Source organism: Embiotoca jacksoni, unplaced genomic scaffold, assembly GCF_022577435.1.
Source record: "Embiotoca jacksoni isolate LCO1_2020_lvr unplaced genomic scaffold, fEmbJac1.0.p SCAF_30, whole genome shotgun sequence".
Taxonomy (NCBI): Eukaryota; Metazoa; Chordata; class Actinopteri; family Embiotocidae; genus Embiotoca; species Embiotoca jacksoni.
In genome coordinates this window covers 3,231,713-3,250,994 of record NW_027185382.1, presented here as the reverse complement: position 1 = coordinate 3,250,994, position 19,282 = coordinate 3,231,713, and the positions used below count along the sequence as shown (strand labels likewise).

At 42.8% G+C, this 19,282-nt stretch overlaps 1 protein-coding gene across 2 annotated transcripts in view; it reads left to right on the top strand.

The window, feature by feature from the left end:
* LOC138207061 (FERM, ARHGEF and pleckstrin domain-containing protein 1-like) overlaps positions 1–18,433 on the top strand; it is a 47,321-nt gene extending 28,888 nt beyond the window's left edge. Inside the window, exons 8-28 of one of the 2 annotated variants that reach the window (XM_069164059.1) lie at positions 652–799; positions 1,922–2,017; positions 2,124–2,290; positions 2,387–2,455; positions 2,585–2,657; positions 2,944–3,154; positions 9,154–9,362; positions 9,643–9,729; positions 11,684–11,817; positions 12,630–12,711; positions 12,837–12,898; positions 13,007–13,182; positions 13,282–13,412; positions 13,513–13,581; positions 13,686–13,775; positions 14,043–14,125; positions 14,574–14,686; positions 15,670–15,830; positions 16,607–16,714; positions 16,943–17,094; positions 17,286–18,433. In XM_069164059.1, the coding sequence (XP_069020160.1) occupies positions 652–799; positions 1,922–2,017; positions 2,124–2,290; positions 2,387–2,455; positions 2,585–2,657; positions 2,944–3,154; positions 9,154–9,362; positions 9,643–9,729; positions 11,684–11,817; positions 12,630–12,711; positions 12,837–12,898; positions 13,007–13,182; positions 13,282–13,412; positions 13,513–13,581; positions 13,686–13,775; positions 14,043–14,125; positions 14,574–14,686; positions 15,670–15,830; positions 16,607–16,714; positions 16,943–17,094; positions 17,286–17,361 (2,497 nt within the window). In that variant the 3' untranslated portion in view covers positions 17,362–18,433. Of the gene's footprint in view, positions 1–651; positions 800–1,921; positions 2,018–2,123; positions 2,291–2,386; positions 2,456–2,584; positions 2,658–2,943; positions 3,155–9,153; positions 9,363–9,639; positions 9,730–11,683; positions 11,818–12,629; positions 12,712–12,836; positions 12,899–13,006; positions 13,183–13,281; positions 13,413–13,512; positions 13,582–13,685; positions 13,776–14,042; positions 14,126–14,573; positions 14,687–15,669; positions 15,831–16,606; positions 16,715–16,942; positions 17,095–17,285 lie in introns of both variants that reach the window. The other variant, XM_069164058.1, reaches the window with a different exon arrangement.
* The last annotated feature ends 849 nt before the right edge of the window (positions 18,434–19,282 follow it).

The following is a 19,282-nucleotide window of genomic DNA, read 5'->3' as shown; positions in this document are numbered from 1 at the left end:
TTTTTTTATGGATATACAGTGAATTCCTCTCAGCTGCAGATAAGAGCTGAAAACTGGACTGTTAACTTGTTAATAATCTGTCACGCTCACACTGAGCACCGCATTCTCCCACCACACACACACACACACACACACACTAACCGACGCAGGAAGGAAGTGGCTAATTCAGCAGCTTATACAGGAAACAGGAAGCAATTTTCTGATTTTGTGAGCAAAAAAACGTCTTTTGTGGCGGATTTTCTTTCCGCCCTCTGCAGTTCCCGCTATTGACAAGAGTTGGTATTTAAAGACCACGTTCACAATAGAAACAGGGAGTGTTCCAGATGTCCGACATCTGTTTCAAACAGTGACACATGCCCACTTGGTTTGGGATTTTCTTAAATATTTTCTTGTCAATCAGAAAAGCGCTTAAAAAAAAGCAGAAAAAAAAAAAGCCTTGCATCTGTTGCCATGGTAACTGCCTCTGGTGCCCAACCTATATCTGGTGTGAGAGCACATTGAGACACGTTTATTTACAAGCTCACACAAAAGGGAGAAACTAAAGTGAACGTTTCATTGCTTCCGCTTTGGAGAGAGTTAAATGAGCTGCTCATTGATTGGTGTGCTGACTGATGGATAACTGATGGCCTGATTGATCGCTCTCCTCCGCAGCGGGCAGACGCCAGCCGAGTCAGACTACCAGCTGCTGGAGATCGGCCGCCGGTTAGAGATGTACGGTGTTCGTCTGCACCCAGCGAAGGACCGAGAGGGATCAAAACTCAGCCTGTCGGTGGCGCACACCGGGGTGCTGGTCTTCCAGGTAAAACCTCAAATAACAGCACCTGGAGTTGTCAAACGCTTCAGTTAGAAACAATCGGACCCATTTTTAAAGCAACTTAGTCCTTTTTAGAGCGCAGTGTGAGACTAACCTTTAACAGAAGTGATCACATGATTCATCACCGGATGCTCAGAGTAGAAATAACCAATCAGAGACAAGGATTGTCTCTGCACGGGCTCCTTTTTTACATTTTCTCAGGGATTTAATTTGGAAAGATTTTAATATGTCGTCACTAGTAAACTTGTAAAATTTATAACAATCTAATTCTTTTATATTGTTTTAAAATGTGTGAAATAATATGAAAATGTTGAAAATGGAAACAAAAACAAAGCTTAACTTGGCCAGAAAATAAATTTTTACAGAAAACATATAATATAAGCAATTTTACTGCTACATTTTTATTCCGAAATATACCGTGAATGCAACCTGACCTTCAAAACACGTCTCTGATTTTCCACTTCTATGCGTTTGATAAATTGTGACCCTGGTCAAACAGCATACCTGACATTCTCAACGTGTTTCCCTGAAATGTGAGTCATCCCAGAGATATTCACAAGGCTGTAAAATAGATTCCAACTAACTAGTATGAGCTTGTAAATTTCTTAAATATTTTCTGCTCCACTCATTGTAACGGGTTTCTTCAATGTGAAAGCAAAACCTCAAACCTAGAGAAGGTCAGGCCAAAGTATTCAGCTGCATGTTGAGGTTTAAATATAGCTGCTGTAGCTTCAGTTATCAGCCGCTGGTTTAATAAAGGCCATGCTTCCTTTCAAACAGTGTGAAACATTTCTGGCACCTTTTGTCCGTTATGTTTGAAACCAAACACGAGATGCACCCTCTGTGGACCGGACTGACCCCAATTAAGTCCAATTTCTTCGCCCTCATCTTTCTCCCACATTTCCAAAGAGTGGCAGGATCTTTAAAACTTTTTAGCTGATATGACAACTCTGTTAATTGGTTCATGAGGTTTTGTGGTTATTCTCCACCCATCTGGTGTAGGGAAGAATGCACTGAATGATAGTTTTATCCAGATGTGCTGTAGCCGATTTCTACTATGTGTTGCATTTTCCGGGATAAAAACCTCTTCATTTCTTCTGTATTCAGGGCTATACAAAAATCAACGCCTTTAACTGGTCCAAGATTCGCAAACTCAGCTTCAAACGCAAACGGTTCCTAATCAAGCTGAGAGCCGACCCCACCGTAAGTCCATATCACATTTATTTTCTCTTTTCTATTTTCAATTCTTCTTTGCCTTTCAACTGTTCTTTCTTCTGTCCTCATTAATGTCTGCTTGTGCATCCTGCAGCAGAACGCCCACCACGACACGCTGGAGTTCGCCATGGCCAGCAGGGATTGCTGTAAAATATTCTGGAAGATCTGCGTCGAGTATCACGCCTTCTTCAGACTGTTCGAGGAGCCCAAGCCCAAACCCAAGCCGATCCTCTTCACCCGAGGCTCCTCATTCCGCTTCAGGTGAGGAGAGGACAGAAAGGCAAGAAGAGGAACCATCTTTTTTCGTTTTTGTTTTAACATCACCTTCTTTTCTCTCTCCGTGTCCTGTCTCTGCAGCGGTCGAACCCAGAAGCAGATCATCGATTATGTGAAAGACTCTGAGCTCAAGAAAGTTCCTTTTGAAAGGTAACAGGCGTCACCGTAGGAGACAGACCCGGTGACTGTTGCAGCAAGGGCTCCAAACAGTAATCAGATTTGTTAGTTTGCTGATAAGTTGCACGAGTCGACGTCATCTGTGTCCTCTCGTCTTTTCAGGAAGCATAGTAAGATTCTTTCCAGCGGCATGTCCCCTCAGTCGTCTTCCTTCAGATCACATGTGCCAAAAGAGGTAAAACACACTTAAACACCAACATGTGCTTTTTCCATCTCTTTTTATTTTCTTGTACTTGTTGTTTTTAATACTTCTCCTCATCTTGCTGTTTAAATCTGGAGCTGCTGAGTACAAAGCTGCTGTTGTTGAGTGATTGAATGCTTTCTCTCAGGCTGTTCCCTTAAATAACAGTTTATTCAAAGTCAGTAATTCTCCTTAAAGAGCCCAGTTTTCTCCCCTTTAACCCATCGCTCCTCTTTTTCTCATCATACTCCGTCCTTTTTCTTGCCCCTCTTATTTGCAGAGTGCCATGTCGGTCTCATTGGCAGACCAGCCGAACTCGGTCCGACTGGACCGTCGAGCTGAATCTAATGGTTCAGAGGAGCCGCCAGCGGTCGCGCCCCCAACCAACGGCTTCCACGGCGTCCCGGCGGCCCCCGGCTCAGACCCGACTCTGGCCCGACAGAACTACCACGGCAGCGGATCGGCACCAGACCAGCAGCTCCTCAACCCAGGTCCATCCAGCAGGGCAAACAAAGGCAGCAGCTCCTCTATTCCTTACATAGACTGCAGCGACATAGACAGTGAATGTGATGTGATGAAGAACAACAGGGCTACCAGGGGCCACAGCAACGCAAATGACAGCAATGAGGATGAGCCTGGTGCATATAATAGGCACGGGGGGAGTGGAGGTCGCAGCGGGGGGCAAGCTGGGAGTCTGTTTGGGGTTGTAAATGGGTTCTACCACACCAATCACCAGGGGAAGATGCAGCAGGGTATGGTGGGGCAGCAGCAGCAGGGTATGCTGGGAAATAGAAACGCTGTAAATCAGTCTCCTGTTTCTAACAAGTTTAACATGAGTCACGAGCTAACAGATGAGGAGATTTTGTCTAATGGAGGCTCCTTTCATGGCCACCTCCCGCTCCACAGCACGCTGCTGGATGAAATCTTTCAGGGTCGAGACAGGCGGGCTGCAGCGATGGGCCGTCCGTTAGGAACCGGGACCCGGAGTCAGTGCTCCAGCCCGGTGATCAGCAGCTTCCACCACCGCACTAACTCCCTCAGTCATGCCGAGATGACAAACGGCCACAGTCAGCCTCGCTCGGCCCCGCGGTGGGACGACGGCGGGTATTATTTCAGTAAGCGTCCCGGTGCGGCCCCCGTGGAGACTCCCACCGTCCCACCGTCAGCCCACCTGCCAAACCACTACGGCAGCTACTCCCCGATCACAACAAACCGCACACCGACACATTTGGCCAAACCGTTCAACAACAACAACATGAGGAACCGATCAGATACCGATCCGTTCATCCTCAGCCAGCTGACATCCACCCCCAACCACCACCGTGACCCCCATCGCTCCGGGTCGCACACTCAAGCCCCCTGTTCCGCCCCGATGGAGCGAAGAACGATAGTAACTAACGGTAACCACGGGAACCTCATCGTTCCAGGTCAGGCTCGGTCCAACACCGTCCAGCGCCTGTTTGGTCGTCACGGAAAGCCCGGCAACAACCGCAATCTAAACCAGCCGGTCCAAATGATCGACGGCTCCACTAGCAGCGGCTCCGAGTCCAGCGACACCGAGTCCGACACCGGCAGCAGCGCGTACAGCCAGCCGTTAATGTACGGCAACCCGGCGGCCGTCAGCTCCCTGAACTCGGTCAACTCGAACGGCGTGAACTCGTCGCCGATGCCGCGTAGCAAGTTCTCGTTCGGGAGTCTGCAGCTGGAGGAGGGCGTGGGTGGGGAGGAGGAGGAGGAGGAGGAAGGGTGTTACCGCTTTAATGAGGAAGATATCGGAGGTCGGGTTTTCAGCTGCTGAATGTAGACGTGCAAAATTAGTAGCTCAAAATAGAAAAGATGATGCACGATACATAAATACAAGCATGTTATGTAAAAATTAACAACCTCTTAATGTAGCATATGACACTTAAACTACTTTTTAAAGCCAGTTTTTTTTCTTCTTGGAGAATTTCAACACTTTATCTCCCTGAAGAAGAGGCATTAATATTTGAATTTTGAAATAGGGGAAGTGCACGATGGTGATTACTATAGATCGAATCCACCAAACACACTTCACACACAGTTTCTAATGCATTTTTAGAGTGTGGAAATTTACATTTTTGAAACGCTGAATAGAAATATCTACCCTACTTTGGCTTTTTTTTTGTATTCAATTATGTATGCAAACATCTTAACAAACTGAGATCTTTCGTCTAACTTTGCAGACAGTGAAAACTTTTGTAAGTCAGCCAGCTGTTTGTAAAAAGTTTAAGCATCGATGATGTTTTAAGGAAAACCGTCCTTCCAATGTGCCATAACTTGAAATCTGTATATTCAGCGTAGAAAACCTTCACATGTAGAGATTTTTGGGGAAGATTATTCCTGTTATTCTTCCTCGTTTGTCGTTTGTTAGCATTGGTAATATTCGCCTCCCTGTTTCATGTAGAGAGAAATTAGGATTTCTGCTGATTGTAGCTGTGAAATGAGAAAAAACTTTCTTCTTGTTTTAAGTTGTAAAAGGGAGAAGGGAGTTGATTTTTAGGCGACATTGATTGGAGATCAGGTGACAGCTTGTTGTGGAAGCTGCTGACGGCCTTTCTGTGGCATTAGCTTGTAGTAGTAGTAGTAGTATATGGCATTTTCTCTAAATCATTATTTGACTCTGTCTTGTGCAATAGAAGGGCTTAAAGATTAGCTGGACTTAAATGAAGGTATTTAATAGAGGGGAGGCTGTTCTCTGTGATATGTTATATGAAGTTTGTCTAACAGGAGCTGACAGTCCTCTGTAATTATACAGGTTATTTGAATGTTTCTTGGTAGAGGCTGGATCGTACTTAGAGTCGTAGGAGAATCGTGTTTGATGTGTAAGCTGTGTGGATCTGCCGGAGGAGGAACGCTGCAGCTGACGGACCCGTCTGCCTTTCTCGTTCTGACGTCCTTCTGTTCTGAGCACTTTTTCATGCTTCCAGTCGATTTCTGTCTGTCTGTTCGTTGTGGGTGACTTGCGCTGTAATCTAGATGTTTGTGGTAGAGATTTTTTGTAGGAAAACTCTCTTTTGTATTTGTCCTTTAGTGTAGGACCAAGAATTTAAATAGTTTTACGTCAATTCAAATGTTAGGGAGAGTATGAACTTTATATCTGTATTTTTTATATTAACCGAACTCTACATTTCTCCAGTCGGAGTTTCTTCTGGGCTTTTTTCACTCTTTAAATCTTTTCCGTGGTTCTTTTATTTTTTTTTAAATTTCTTTCTTTTGCGGTTTTACACACACAATAAGCGTAAAAAACAACAACCATGCTCTGTAAATTGGTCACCATCCATAGCTGTCTGCTTTGCTTGGCTTGGCCCCTGGCATTCACAACACACACACACACGGAAAAAAGGTAACTCACTGTTATCGTTCACTTTGTCTGGATGCTGTTTTTCTCACCTGTTTCAATGCTGTTTACTGAAAGCTTCCCATCCCCATCCGTCATTAGCTGGCTGCTCAATACAGCGTGTATTTTTTTTTTGTTGCTCCTGCTGCATTTGGATCAAACTTAAGTGAATTAAGTTATTGAGAGGAAACTGGTGGGAATTTAATGATTCAAAGGGCATACAAATGTATTGAGACCAGTTTCAGTCAATTTTTCCCTTGAGCAAACTACTCAGTGCTCCCTTAAACACCCCAACCTACGAGGTCATCAAGGTTTTATCACTTTCTGAAGTCAAACCACCTTCTTGCTCGTCAGAGCTACTGCTTCTTCCTCGATGCTTCACGCTTTGTAACTGCACTGTGTTTTCAAGCATGTCTTCTGTCAGCTGGAAAAGAAAAACGTTCCTCAGCACTGTTCTCAGTCATTTCCTTTTCTTTACTGTGAATGCATGTTATCCAGGCTTAAGTTGCTCTTCTGTCATTCTGCTCTGTTGTTATTCACTTCTGTCACTGTGTTTCTGTCGCGGGGCTCGAAATGGTTCCAGATGTTCGAGACGCACTCGGTGCAGGATAACACAAACTTAACATGTAGCTCTGCAGTTTTACAGACACAAACTCCTGCTCGCTTCTTAGTGGACGTTACAGATTTCATGCCTTTTTTATTCCTGCACCGTGTTCTTGTCAAATATTTAGGAACCATTTGTGTTCTTCCCCAGGTTCCCTCACCAGGACAGAACAGGGCCGACTCGACTCCAGTGCTCTTTTATCGGCGAGCGAGCAGGCGGAGGTAGACAGACACAAGTAAAGTTAAGCTTAAAGCATCATGTAAGTGCAAAAAAAAAAAAAAAAAAAAGAGAAATATCTCTGAGACGTGGCGTTTTATTTTGTGAACTGTGAAAGTCCGAGTATTGTCAGAAGTTGGACACACATACAGGAACACTGGGGTCGAGTCCACCTTGTCTTCCTTTGACTGCCTGTCACCAAATAGCACTTGCAGGAAGTCCCTTCCATTACTTTGTATTTTCAATGTACTGTACGCACAGTAACAGACTGATAGATTGTGATTTTGTATGCATATAATGTAATTTGTATGTTTTGGGGGTTAATCATAGCCTAAATTTACTTTAAAATGAAAAGTAAGATAGTTGTAGCTTCCACTGCGATATATACACACTGTCATGATGTGTCGATATGCTGATATCGGGTTGCTTAAAGTACATTTTCTTAAATTTAGACGATTTAAAAAAGGTCTAAGTTTTACTATCACATCTGTGCTTCTCTTTCTGTTTACACTCTTTACCTCTTTGAAAGGAATAAATCTGCTTTCTGGCTGTTCTTCTAATCTTGACACATGAAGACTGGTTGCAGTTTAAGTCTGCATGATCCCAATTTATTTTTCTGATGGTGCATGTCAAGCCATCATAATAACCGCCGAACATGCAGAGGTCACACTGCTCCCAGTCCAGCTGATGAACTTCCAGAAAGTCTTTACAAAACAAAACCATTTTTAATTTTACCCTTAACGCACACTGACTGTATGGCCTAAAGGCACTCTGACTCTGGTTTTCTGTTGCTGTTGTAACACTTTGTACTCCTGCACACCTGTCCTTTGTTTTTTTATTTTCATCACACTTACTGGATCTCTCTTTTTTGTGTGACTTTTTTCTTTACCCTTCATCTCTCTTTTTAACACTGTAACTGATTTTGTGCACTAGTGTCAATAAATAAAAAAAAAAAAAAACGACTTCGTATGTCCGGAGAAAAAAAAAGGGACTCGAGCATTTTCTGTAGAGGAAGCAGCTTATCGAACGACCCCGTCCCCCTTTCAAACACCCACCCACATCCCCTCCACCTGCCTGGACTGTGTGTTGTCGTCTGTAGCGTAGAGGCTGTTCGTTTCGTGCAGCATGAATCCACCCGTTCCTGTCTGTGTCTCGTGTTGTGTAGCTCGTTGTTTCACCTGTTTGTTGTTGTTTTGTGGTAGTGGTAGTTATTAGTGGTTTTCTGTATGGTGGTTCTTTTGTAACACCCCTCACAGACCTGCACTCAGTGGTTGCCATGGTTTTACCCATGATCCAGTTTGGTGTATAGCAGTGGACTCTTTGGAAACTTTGCACCTGGGCAAGTATAAAGTCACAACTTAGTACCATGTAGTGAACACCTGTAATGACTCTAGTTGTAGTGACCAGTAGGTTTAACTTTGTATTCTTCTGTTGCCAGAGTTCAACCACAATCAGGCCAGACTCCTGTTAGAAAACAGCTGATTTTAGAGGCCATCACAACACATAACATAGAAGATCAAATTTACAGTGCATTATTAGGAAAATGTAAAGCTAATATAGTATTGATAGATAGTTACAATGTGTGGCTGTAATCATTAGTCGATTGATTCATTATTTTAATAATTAATTGTTTAAATCATTTCAAGCAAAACTGCCAAATACTTCCTGATTTTTTTTTTTGTCATTACATGCTTGTAATGTGAATATAATTTCTAGTTAAGTTTTGCTCAGAAAAAACTAAACTATGACCGGTCTTGTAAATAAATATTCTTCTTACTAACAATGTCCTTAACATTTATTGCTCTTTTTTTTCTTTATTTTATTACCTTTCACTAAGTTTTTGTGCTTATTTTTAGCGGTGGATCTAAATAGATAGCTAGAATAGATGTAGTGTCATTTAGAGTCTGTGGATTGTCAGTAGTGACCTGCTGGAACATCACAGCTGCTCATTTTAGGTCATAGTTTAACTTTGAAAGACATTGCCATTCAGGTTGGCCCCATTTAGAGGAATTATTTAGGAATACATTTATGTATTGAGCTTTTAAAGGCTATAAAGTTAAAAAAAAAAATATTTGAGTGAAAATGAGGACAGAATAATTCTGTCTGTCAGAATCAAATGATAAGAAAAATGGAAACCAGTTGGCAGTGAATTTCATGAGACGGCTTTTTTCTATCTCGCATAGAGAATCTAATTTAACACGTCTCTTATCCTTTCCTGCCATCTTCTCTCTCATCTCACTCTTTGTTCTGTTCCCGTCCCCGCTTCCCTCCCCCTCTTTTTCCCATTTCCCCGCTTCCCTCTCCCTCCTCAGAAAGTCCTGGTTCAGAGGACTCTCCGCTGGGAAGTCCCCGCGTGGTCGTTAACGGCAACGGCTCTGCCAACGGGCAGGGGTTGGGTGGCACCGGGCTCCTGGGTGCAGGGCAGTGTCCTGAGGGACAGCAGCTATCACCGCTTACAAGCCCGCTGCTCACTGAGGCCGGATACGTGCGTAACGAGGATGAAGAGGAGGCGAGGAGGAAGGTGGGTTTTATGATCTATACCACCAAAAGAAAGAAAGAAATCACCTTTAAAATGAGAAAATAACAAATATGTTATTAAAATATGGAGAAACAATGAAAATATTAGATTTTTTTTTTTTTTCGTAAAATAATCACAAAGTAAAATATGATGCTTTGTTCATCATTTCCATGATAAACAGATTAAAACTGTTTTCTATAGATGACGAAAGGATTTTATGAATAAATAGCGATTGATGAATGGATGGTCAGATCGATCTCATCTTTCTGTTTGTGTCTAGAAGTTTCCCACAGATAAAGCCTACTTCATCGCCAAGGAACTGTTGACCACAGAGCGGACCTACCTCAAAGACCTGCAGGTCATCACAGAGGTAAAGAGTGTGTGTGTGTGTGTGTGTGTGTGTGTGTGTGTGTGTGTCCATACGTACTGTCCTCTCCACCCAAACTGTGATGTGTATCTTATCTGGCTGTGAGAAATTAAATCACTCCCTGAAATATAAGAGTGAGCTAAACTCTGGCTCCTTCAGAGCCTTCGTACTGGAATCGTGAGTCATTTCAAAGTCTGGATTTTTGGGAAAGTGAACCAAAGTTAATCTTTTTAACCAGACCTGGTGAGTCAGATTTGGTTTGTGCCGGAATCAGGATGATAATTTGCTGTTTTTACAGCTTTATATTAATAAAGTTACCACAGTTCGGTCTTTTGAAAACCAAAAATATCTATCTTTAGTTTTTTACTGTGAACCAAAATCACAAGCTGACAATCGCTGGTTTTCTATAATGTGACATTTATATTACATTTCAGCATGCTGGTCCTGCATTTTGGACTTGTTTTTTTATCCCCACTCTGGAAGTGGGCTTTTATGTGCCTTTATTTTGGCCCAGAGCTAAAGTCAGAGGTTCAACATTGGAGGGTTTATGAGTGTTTTTCTTGTGCAGGACAGATGACAGATAAAAAAAAGCAGCGTCCATGTGAGTTTGGAAACTCAAAGCTGCATCTTGTTTGTTCTTTAAGCGTGCGCAGACCATTAGCTCACAGCTCTTTAAGTCAACATATAAAACCACTAAAATCAACACAGAGGAGAAACTCACTGTTTTTATAGAAACACAAAGTCTGCATCCCAAATCCTGGGATGAAAGTGCAGCTTAATATGGGTCAAAGTTGACTGTCTGTCTGTTTTTACTGTCTGTTACTAAAATAAAAACAACAGCAGCGGTAGTATAAAGAGCAGCAATGAGGAAACACGGGTCCAGACACCTGCCTGCTGAAGACCACATCACCTTCATATTAAATGTGCGACCTCTGACCTCGCTGTGGAGAGAAAATATTTCTCTTCAGTCTTTTTCTCCTTCTCAGCTGTTTTTCTTAACAACAGTTTCCACCCTCTCTGATGTGGGAGGAAGGCGTGCGCTGGCTTTTTTTCTTCTTTTTTTTTTACATTTTAAAGCTCTTAAATATTTTCTTTGGCTTGTGCAGCTCAGGCCTGACATCCCATGCCCTCCCCCTTCCCTCCCTCCCTCCTTCCCTGCCGCCTCCCGCGCTGTCACTCGTCCTCATCCTTCTGCGAAACAGCTGGACGGCCTCCTGTCTGCTCTAGCTGTCATGGTGACGTGTGATTTACTCTGAAGGGGTATATAACACCTCCGTGTCAGGGGTCGTAGTGCGCTCGCACGGGGCCACGAGGATCCAACCGTGTTTGTTTGTGTGTGTCTCGCTGATGGAGTTCTGGCGCTTTCAAGTCAGATCCCTCTTTCTGACCTGCCGACCTGCTAACGGTCTGTAGGGATCAGACTCGGGATCAGTAATGCGTGTAGTTGTGTGTGTAATTGGTGGTTAGTGGGTAGTTTTCCATGTGTAGAAGTTGATTTCAAACTACACACACAGCTAATTCTGACTCAACTAAAGATTATTTTCTCAGTAACTTGACTAAACATTTACTCTGTAAAAACCAGTGTTGTTTCCCACAGCTCTGTCGTCTCACCAACCAACCACGAAAAATATACAAGGGCTTATTACAGAAGACAAAGAAAAGCAGGGAAAACAAAGACGATTAATTGATTATTTAAGTAGTTGCAGATTAGTTTTCTGTCAATCAACTAATCGATTCGCTTCACTTCGCTGTAGAGCTCCTTGCATATTAGTCACCTCATTACAGCTTTTATATCATTCAATCATCATCTCTGTGTTTTTTTATGTGATGCATTTTCTTTTTCCACATGACCACATGTCTAATCACTGCTCTATTTCTGCCCTTTTGTGTGTGTGTGTGTGTGTGTGTGTGTGTGTGTGTGTGTGTGTGTGTGTGTGTGTGTGTGTCAATCATCCAGTCCTTCCAAACTGCTGTGGGGAAAGACGAAGCATTTCCAGACTCCGTTAAGACCCTGATCTCTTCCAACTACGATCCGGTCCACAAGTTTCACCAGGGATTCCTCAAAGAGACGGAGCAGCGGCTCGCGCAGTGGTCAGTGTTTGTATGTGCCCATTCACAAGACTGAAAATCACCAATTATTTCTTTTATAGTTTCATTCTACACAAAAAATGAGGATCAACTTAACATTTAAGTTTTTTATGGAGGAAAAAGCCTAAAAACAGGAAAATAATAGAAACTAAAATGGACAAAAATAACATGAATGATTAAAACCAGATGCCATTACAAGTTTCGAAAAGGTTTAGAAAGATTAGCTGGGCAGACGCAGTTGATTAGGATCACTGGTAAATAAAACAGAAGAATGAGAAGCATTTTGAGAGCAGATTAGTGCTGCTGCTATTAGCAGCCTTAGACAAAAACATAGGAATCCCCTCTATTGTAGTATTTCTGGCTTGTTTCCAATCAGCTGTTCCAGTCTGAAACATACATTTTTGCTACAACACACACACCAGATTTGGGGGTAATGAAATGATTTGATTCATTTCCTTTCTTGAAACCGAGATGAACAGCTTTGTTAACAAAGAGAAGTAGACTGCAGCACAGCTTCTTCTCTCTTTTAAATAAGAATTCTCACCTAAAACTAAACAACCTTCAGCCATAATGTGACTCTAAAAGACCCTAAATCTGATATACACATGCAAATACCTCAAAGTCCTCACCTTGCCCCCAAAGGGAATCTGCTCTGTTGTTTCTGTGAGGACACACTAAGAGAAGATGAATGGGATTGTGGGAGATGAATGAGAATTTTCCAGTCCCGTGTGATAAACTAAGCTCTATGCTGACATCTACTGGTGGATAAATGTTACTGCACATACATATTGTCTCCTGCCTGTTGTCTCTCACAGGGAAGGCCGCTCTAACGCTCACATTAAAGGTGACTACCAACGAATTGGTGATGTTTTACTGAAGAACATTCAGGGTCTGAGGGTAAATATTCTATACCTCCCTCTTATTCTTTCTTCTTCATTATCCCTCAATGTCAGGTTTGGGTTACAAATGTAGAAACTGAGTTACGCCTCTAATGTGGGGATCTCTCTCTTTTGCATGTACAGCAGCTCACAGTTCACCTGCAGAAACATTCAGAGGGCCTAGTGGAGCTGGAGCGGGCCTGCAGGTAGGAAGCAAAAACCTGCACTTTTATTTTGTTGTCATAAACGCTTGACAAGTTGATGAAATTGTAGCAGAGTTTTTGAGAAGAAAAAACATCTCCGTTTGTCCTCAGGTCCAGTCGGAAGGTGGAGGCTCTGTGCCGCGACTTTGAGCAGCAGAGAGTTTGCTACCTGCCCCTCAACATCTTCCTCCTCAGGCCTCTGCACCGCCTGTTGCACTACAAACTCATCCTGGAGAGGCTCTGCAAACACTACCCGCCCACGCATGATGACTTCAGGGACTGTAGAGGTACACAAGGCTCCTCTTCACATCCACCTTTGATCCCTTGTGTATTTTTTGTATTTATTTTTTATACCCATCTTCTTATCTTCTTCGATTGTCCTCCAGCGGCCTTGGCGGACATCTCAGAGATGGTGCTGCAGCTTCAGGGCCCCATGATGAAGATGGAGAACTTCCAGAAGCTTCTAGAGCTGAAGAAAGATCTAACGGGCATCGACAACCTCGTCACCCCCGGGAGGGTTCGTCTCTTTATTTATTTAGACTCCTGCACATAGCGACTCACCCTGGACACCTCTGTTGTTCTCATTCATGTATTGTGTATATGTATTTGACTTCCAGGAGTTTATCAGGCTCGGCTGCCTCAGCAAGCTATCTGGGAAAGGCCTTCAGCAGAGAATGTTCTTCCTGGTATGACTTTACGCTTCTTTCTACCAAACAAAAACAAAGTGTCTCGGACTGAAAATCTCCCTCACTTTCTTTCTTTTCTTCCTTTCTGTCTGTTCTTCCTCCAGTTCAGTGATTCCTTGGTGTACACCAGTCGAGGGATGACCCCATCTAACCAATTTAAGGTTCATGGCCAGCTGCCTCTCTATGGCATGACGGTACGTCATTTTATTTTTATTGTCATTATTTTTTTTTTTTGCATGATTGACTGGCACAGTAAAAGTAAAAAAACACATAAAACTACTTGAATCCATGTTTCAGATGTTGAAATTGTATTTAATTTTGAAGTTGAAGCTTGTTTTCACATCTAGTTTTATGGATTTGTTTGCATTTATGTGCTGTAAATGTACCTTCCTGATGTTTTTCAGGGTTTTTTGCAGATTTTTTTGAAGTGTTTCTTGGTTTTCTGATGTTGTATCTTGCAGATCAGAGAGAGCGAGGAGGAGTGGGGAGTCCCTCATTCATTCACCTTGTTTGGTCAGCGTCAGTCTGTGGTGGTGGCAGCCAGGTACGTGTGAAAATTAAAGCAAAGAAAATGTGACAAGAACAAAGAAATCAACTGAATTTCTAACAAAATCAAATCATGCATAATGAATGGGAGACAACAGTTTTAGAGAATAATACAGGTCGGCCTCATTAAAAATGGATCTCTGCTTCTCTACAGGACCAGTTTGATTGTCCTCAAATTAAAATGGACTATGTGACCCAGTTTCTCTTCAGTTACTCATTCACTGATTAAAAAGTTTCATGTGCATAGATAATTGAGATTGTTCTCTGTTCTGCCGACTTGATTATACACGGGTGACAGTGATTGGAATTGGCTTTGTCTTTTTACACTTTTTTTCTTTCTCTGTCATCTTTTTTAATCCCGTGTGTTGAGCTGGAAGAGTTTAAGTTAACTATTACAGACATCTCTCACCTCTTTTATCCACGTATTTCTGTGTGTTTGTGTCCAGCTGTGCGTCGGAGATGGAGCGGTGGGTGGAGGACATCAGGATGGCCATCGACTTGGCAGAGCAGAGCAGCAGCCCGAGCAGCGACCTGCTCTCCACCACTTTCCCTGACAACAGTGAGTGTTTCCTCCACGTACAGTACAGACTGCTCGCTACTGGCCGGACCAAAGTGCGTCGGTCATTCGCTTTACCCACGCAGATTTTCCACAGGATTTGAGCCATTAAACCCAAACTCCTGCTGCCAGCTACTTCCTACCCAAACATTTCTTCATCATCACCAGTTCTCACACGACTCTGGGAACCAGAAAAATAAATTAGATAAGACGTCAGTAGTGTGACGTCTGATTTGTCCATGATGGCTTTTCTTGCCAAAATCTCACAGTTAATGTGACACAGAAGCTTCAGCTGGGACGAGACAGGTAATATTCTCCCAGATGCAGAAGATATTTTTCAATCCCTCTCAGGCAGGCGGCAGCTTTCAGCCCCTCATGAATAATCTCTTGTCCCAGGTGGTCTTTCATCATATTTTTTATGTCACCTGATATATGTAGGTCCACTTCCCAGCTGCTCACCCCCCTCTCGCTTCTTCTTCTTCTTTCATTCTTTTATCTTAAACACCTGTCACGGTTTTCAATGAGTCCTCCACCTTTGGTTTGACGTCTCCTTTCTGTTTCAGCTAAATCACCTGCTGTGTACATTTTTAACTATTTTTCTCTATTTATTTTTTTTGGACCTGACTTTATTTAAATTCTTTGATCAGGTCTTTGTTCTGCATCAAAGAAGCTCCCCCATATTCAACCCTGATAAAAGCTCCTACTATGTATAGCATACTTATAGAATTACACCAAAGTCTCACCTTAAAAAAGGCAGAGGAGGAAACCCAAACCAACTGTTTGCATGCTGGAAGTGTACGAAGCTGCATAAGAGCAGTTACAAACAAGGTAAATCCTGAAAAGAAGCATTAATGAATGAATGATGTCAGTAGGAACCCGTGATGTGTCTACATTAGGACAGCAGTGTCCATTTATTGACCCCCCCCCCCAGTCCCAGTGACTTTCTCCTGCTAACCAGCATGTCTGACCTGCCCGTCGTTCCCCAGAGCTCTCCGAGGACGCCGCAGCCGAGCTGGAGTCGGAGGAGGAGCTGTGCGGCTCGCGCTCGTCTCTGGAGCGTCAGGGTCACCGTGGTAACACCACCGTGCACGTGTGCTGGCATCGCAACACCAGCGTGTCCATGGTGGACTTTAGCGTTGCCGTGGAGGTACCGCACTGTGTTTGTCTGTGTGTGTCTTCCTCGTCTCCTCTCTCCACACATCACACCTCCTCTCCAGCTCGTGGCTGTGGAGTCTGTTTCTGTCCGGTCTGTGTTGTTGTCTGTCCTCTGGTCTTCTCCACAGGCAAAGGACCATTGTCCCAGTGTCCTTTGCCTCTTCTTCTCATGTTTGTCCTGTTCTCTTTCCTCCATCTTTCTCCATCTTTCTCCATCTTTACAACCATGTGTTCCTCTGTCCACACTGACGTTGATAGAGGCCTCTAGTCCGGCCAGTGAGTTGATGAGGCCCCTCAGCAGACTTCAGGGGCCCGGGCTCTCTCTGTGGTTTGCTGGTGCAGAACACACAGCCTGTCCTTTAGTGACACCCGCAGGAGCAGAGAGGTACTGCAACAGCTGAGAACATTGATCCATAAGTGGGACAGTTCACTACAAATACAAGATGAAGCTCCTCATGAATTAATAATTGTACTGGTAGCAAGTCTACGGAGTCCTAAATCTTCTCCTGCCTAACAAATTAAATGCAAAAGAGTGAAACAGATGAGCAATTAGTGAAAATATGTGTCCTAAAATCTACAACTACTTTTGATTTAATTTATATTGGTGCTCTTTGATGTTCTCTTTTTTACTCAACTTTTCTGACTATGAGTGTAATGAAGGAGAGGAATTTCCCATCCTTCGTCTCATTTTAACATTGAAATATAAAATTTTACTAAAGTGGGTTTGTTCTCACTTTCTTCTCTTTCCTCCCTGTCTTCTCTTTGCAGAACCAGCTGTCAGGGAACCTGCTGAGAAAGTTTAAGAACAGTAATGGCTGGCAGAAACTCTGGGTGGTCTTCACCAACTTCAGCCTCTTCTTCTACAAGTCACACCAGGTTAGACACATAAGAGTGTACTGAAAATTACAAGTGAAAGAAAGTGGTTGACAGTCTCCTTAAAATCGCCTTTATTGTATATTTTAGTGAAATGTTCTGTAGCTGCAGCTGAGTCTCGTGTAGCAGGGGTTAGTAGATCTGACTTGAAGTGTTCAAGCACAATGAACATGAGTAAAGATGATGCAGTGAGTGAGGTTTTCCTCACTGTCCTGACTCGTGTGCCTGCAGGACGACTACCCTCTGGCCAGCCTCCCTCTGCTCGGCTACTCTGTCACCGTCCCATCGGAGTCGGAAAACATCCACAAAGATTACGTCTTCAAGCTCCACTTTAAATCCCACGTCTACTACTTCAGATCAGAGAGCGAGTACACCTTCGAAAGGTGCGTGAAATAAATGCAACCTGCTCCAACTTGCTTGTGAGGAAGATAACGTGGGATATTTTAGCATGACATTGACCTCTTATTCATTAATTAGATCACAATATCTTATTGAGCCTATACACTGTATGACACATTCATCAGTTTGTAGATCTAAAGATGGTTTGATTAGATGTACTTCTTCTTATCTCCAGGTGGATGGAGGTGATCCGCAGCGCCACCTGCTCTGCCAGCCGCTCCCTGCCGAGCACCAGGAAAGACCTTTATTGATGATTCTGCCTCCTTCAGCTCACCTCTTCTTCCTCCTCCTCCTCCTCCTCTTCCTCCTCCTCCTCCTCCTCCTCCTCCTCTCTCTGACACTCACCTGGGTGAAAGTCTGGACCTTCGACTTCACAAAAACCAGAAAAGACTCTTTTTAAAGGCATAGATTCATGTTGCAGCCGACACTGATTAATACCTCTGAATAGTTGACTCGCACTCTTTTTACACACACACACACACACACACACACACACACACACACACACACACACACACACACACACACACACACCACTCAGAGGTCTTCCCACTTCACCTCTTGTTCCCACCTTTTTGTTACACACTCTCTGCACCACCCGTGTCTGATTAGACACAAACTGCCTGCAGTCGTCCACGATGTAATTCACACTTTAACATTTTTCTGTGTCAAACTGGCAACGTAAAACCTAACTGACAGTTTATTTCTGAGTGTTGTTCACATGCACACACGCGTGTTTAATATTCACACTAACACCTGCCCTGTTCATGAGGAGGATTTTATTTTTCATCATAACAAGAGAGCTACCAGGAGTATTTGGGACACTGAAATATTACATATAATATTTCCCTGGTCAATTATAGTGTTCTAAATATTCCTGTGTACAAACACACTTCCAGAAAATGTAAATACAATGTTTGAATAGGACCTAAACAAAGCTGTCTGCATGTGAACACACTCACGGTGTTTTAATTAGTTTACAATCTATATATAATTTGATGAATTAAATGTGATGCCAGTTTGGACAAAATTAAAAATCATCCATCTTTTCCTTTTTGTAACTTTTTGTACAGTACTTTGATACACTGTGAATTATTCTTCTAATTCATTTCTCTTTGTTTTCTTGTATGTTTTTGTCTTGTTTAAGAGGACAAACTGATTTCAAAACACTTCGAACCTGCTTCCAAAGCCAACAGAGATTTCACCGGTTGATTGCCAACTACCTTCTCCTCAGTATTCCTCCAGGTTTTCTGGATTTGACTATTTTAAATAAAGATGAGTAAAGATTGTGTTCATATGAAAAAAAGAAAATCGGAAGTTGTTTTTTTGTTGTTGTTTGTTTTATTTCAATTGAGTTTTTGTGGTTACAGAACCTCCAGAGAGGATCAGGACAACACATGGAAAATCAGAAAAAATAATTCAGGAAAAATCAGTTGACAAATATAAAAGAAAAGCAGAATTTAATCAGGAAATGACTAAACACATTTTCAGCATTAAAACCTGTGAGCTCAGGAACTTATCCTGCCATCAATCTGCACTAACACATTCACACACACAGGTAACTGTCAACATCGTGTTTCATGAGTTGTCTCTGCAGCCTGTGTGTCGTGGATGTTTCACAGTAAAAATACCAACAGACCAAGTACACGACCTTCCTGACAGCTACGCACCGATAACGGCGTCGTGAGAAGTGCAGGTCGTTCCTGGTCGTGTTGACAGAAAATGCAGAATCACAGACTGGTATGAAACACCACAGAAATTAACACAGTAAATGAATGTTAACGACGAGACGAGACGAGCATCAAACAGGCTTCAGATGATCCTCCGGGCAGAGACACTAAAACAAAGTTGTTTTAGGTGGGACAGGAGATTTTTGTGTCACTTAGATATTTTTTTAATGCTAATGAGGAAAAAACCATGCAGAAGTTTGACTAATGCCCTTAGAAACTGTATTTACAGTTAAACATTTCACAACATGTCAATTGTTTACCTAAAAAGAGCCACATGCTAAGACATAGTAAGAGGAGGTTATGTTTCCAGTGAGGTATGTTTGTCTGGATTAAAGAAAAACTACCTGCTTGATTTTCATGAAACTTGCTGGACTGGTGCAGCATGAAACGAGGAAGACCCCATTAAATTCAGATTATTTTTCACTCATTAAGACTGCAGGAT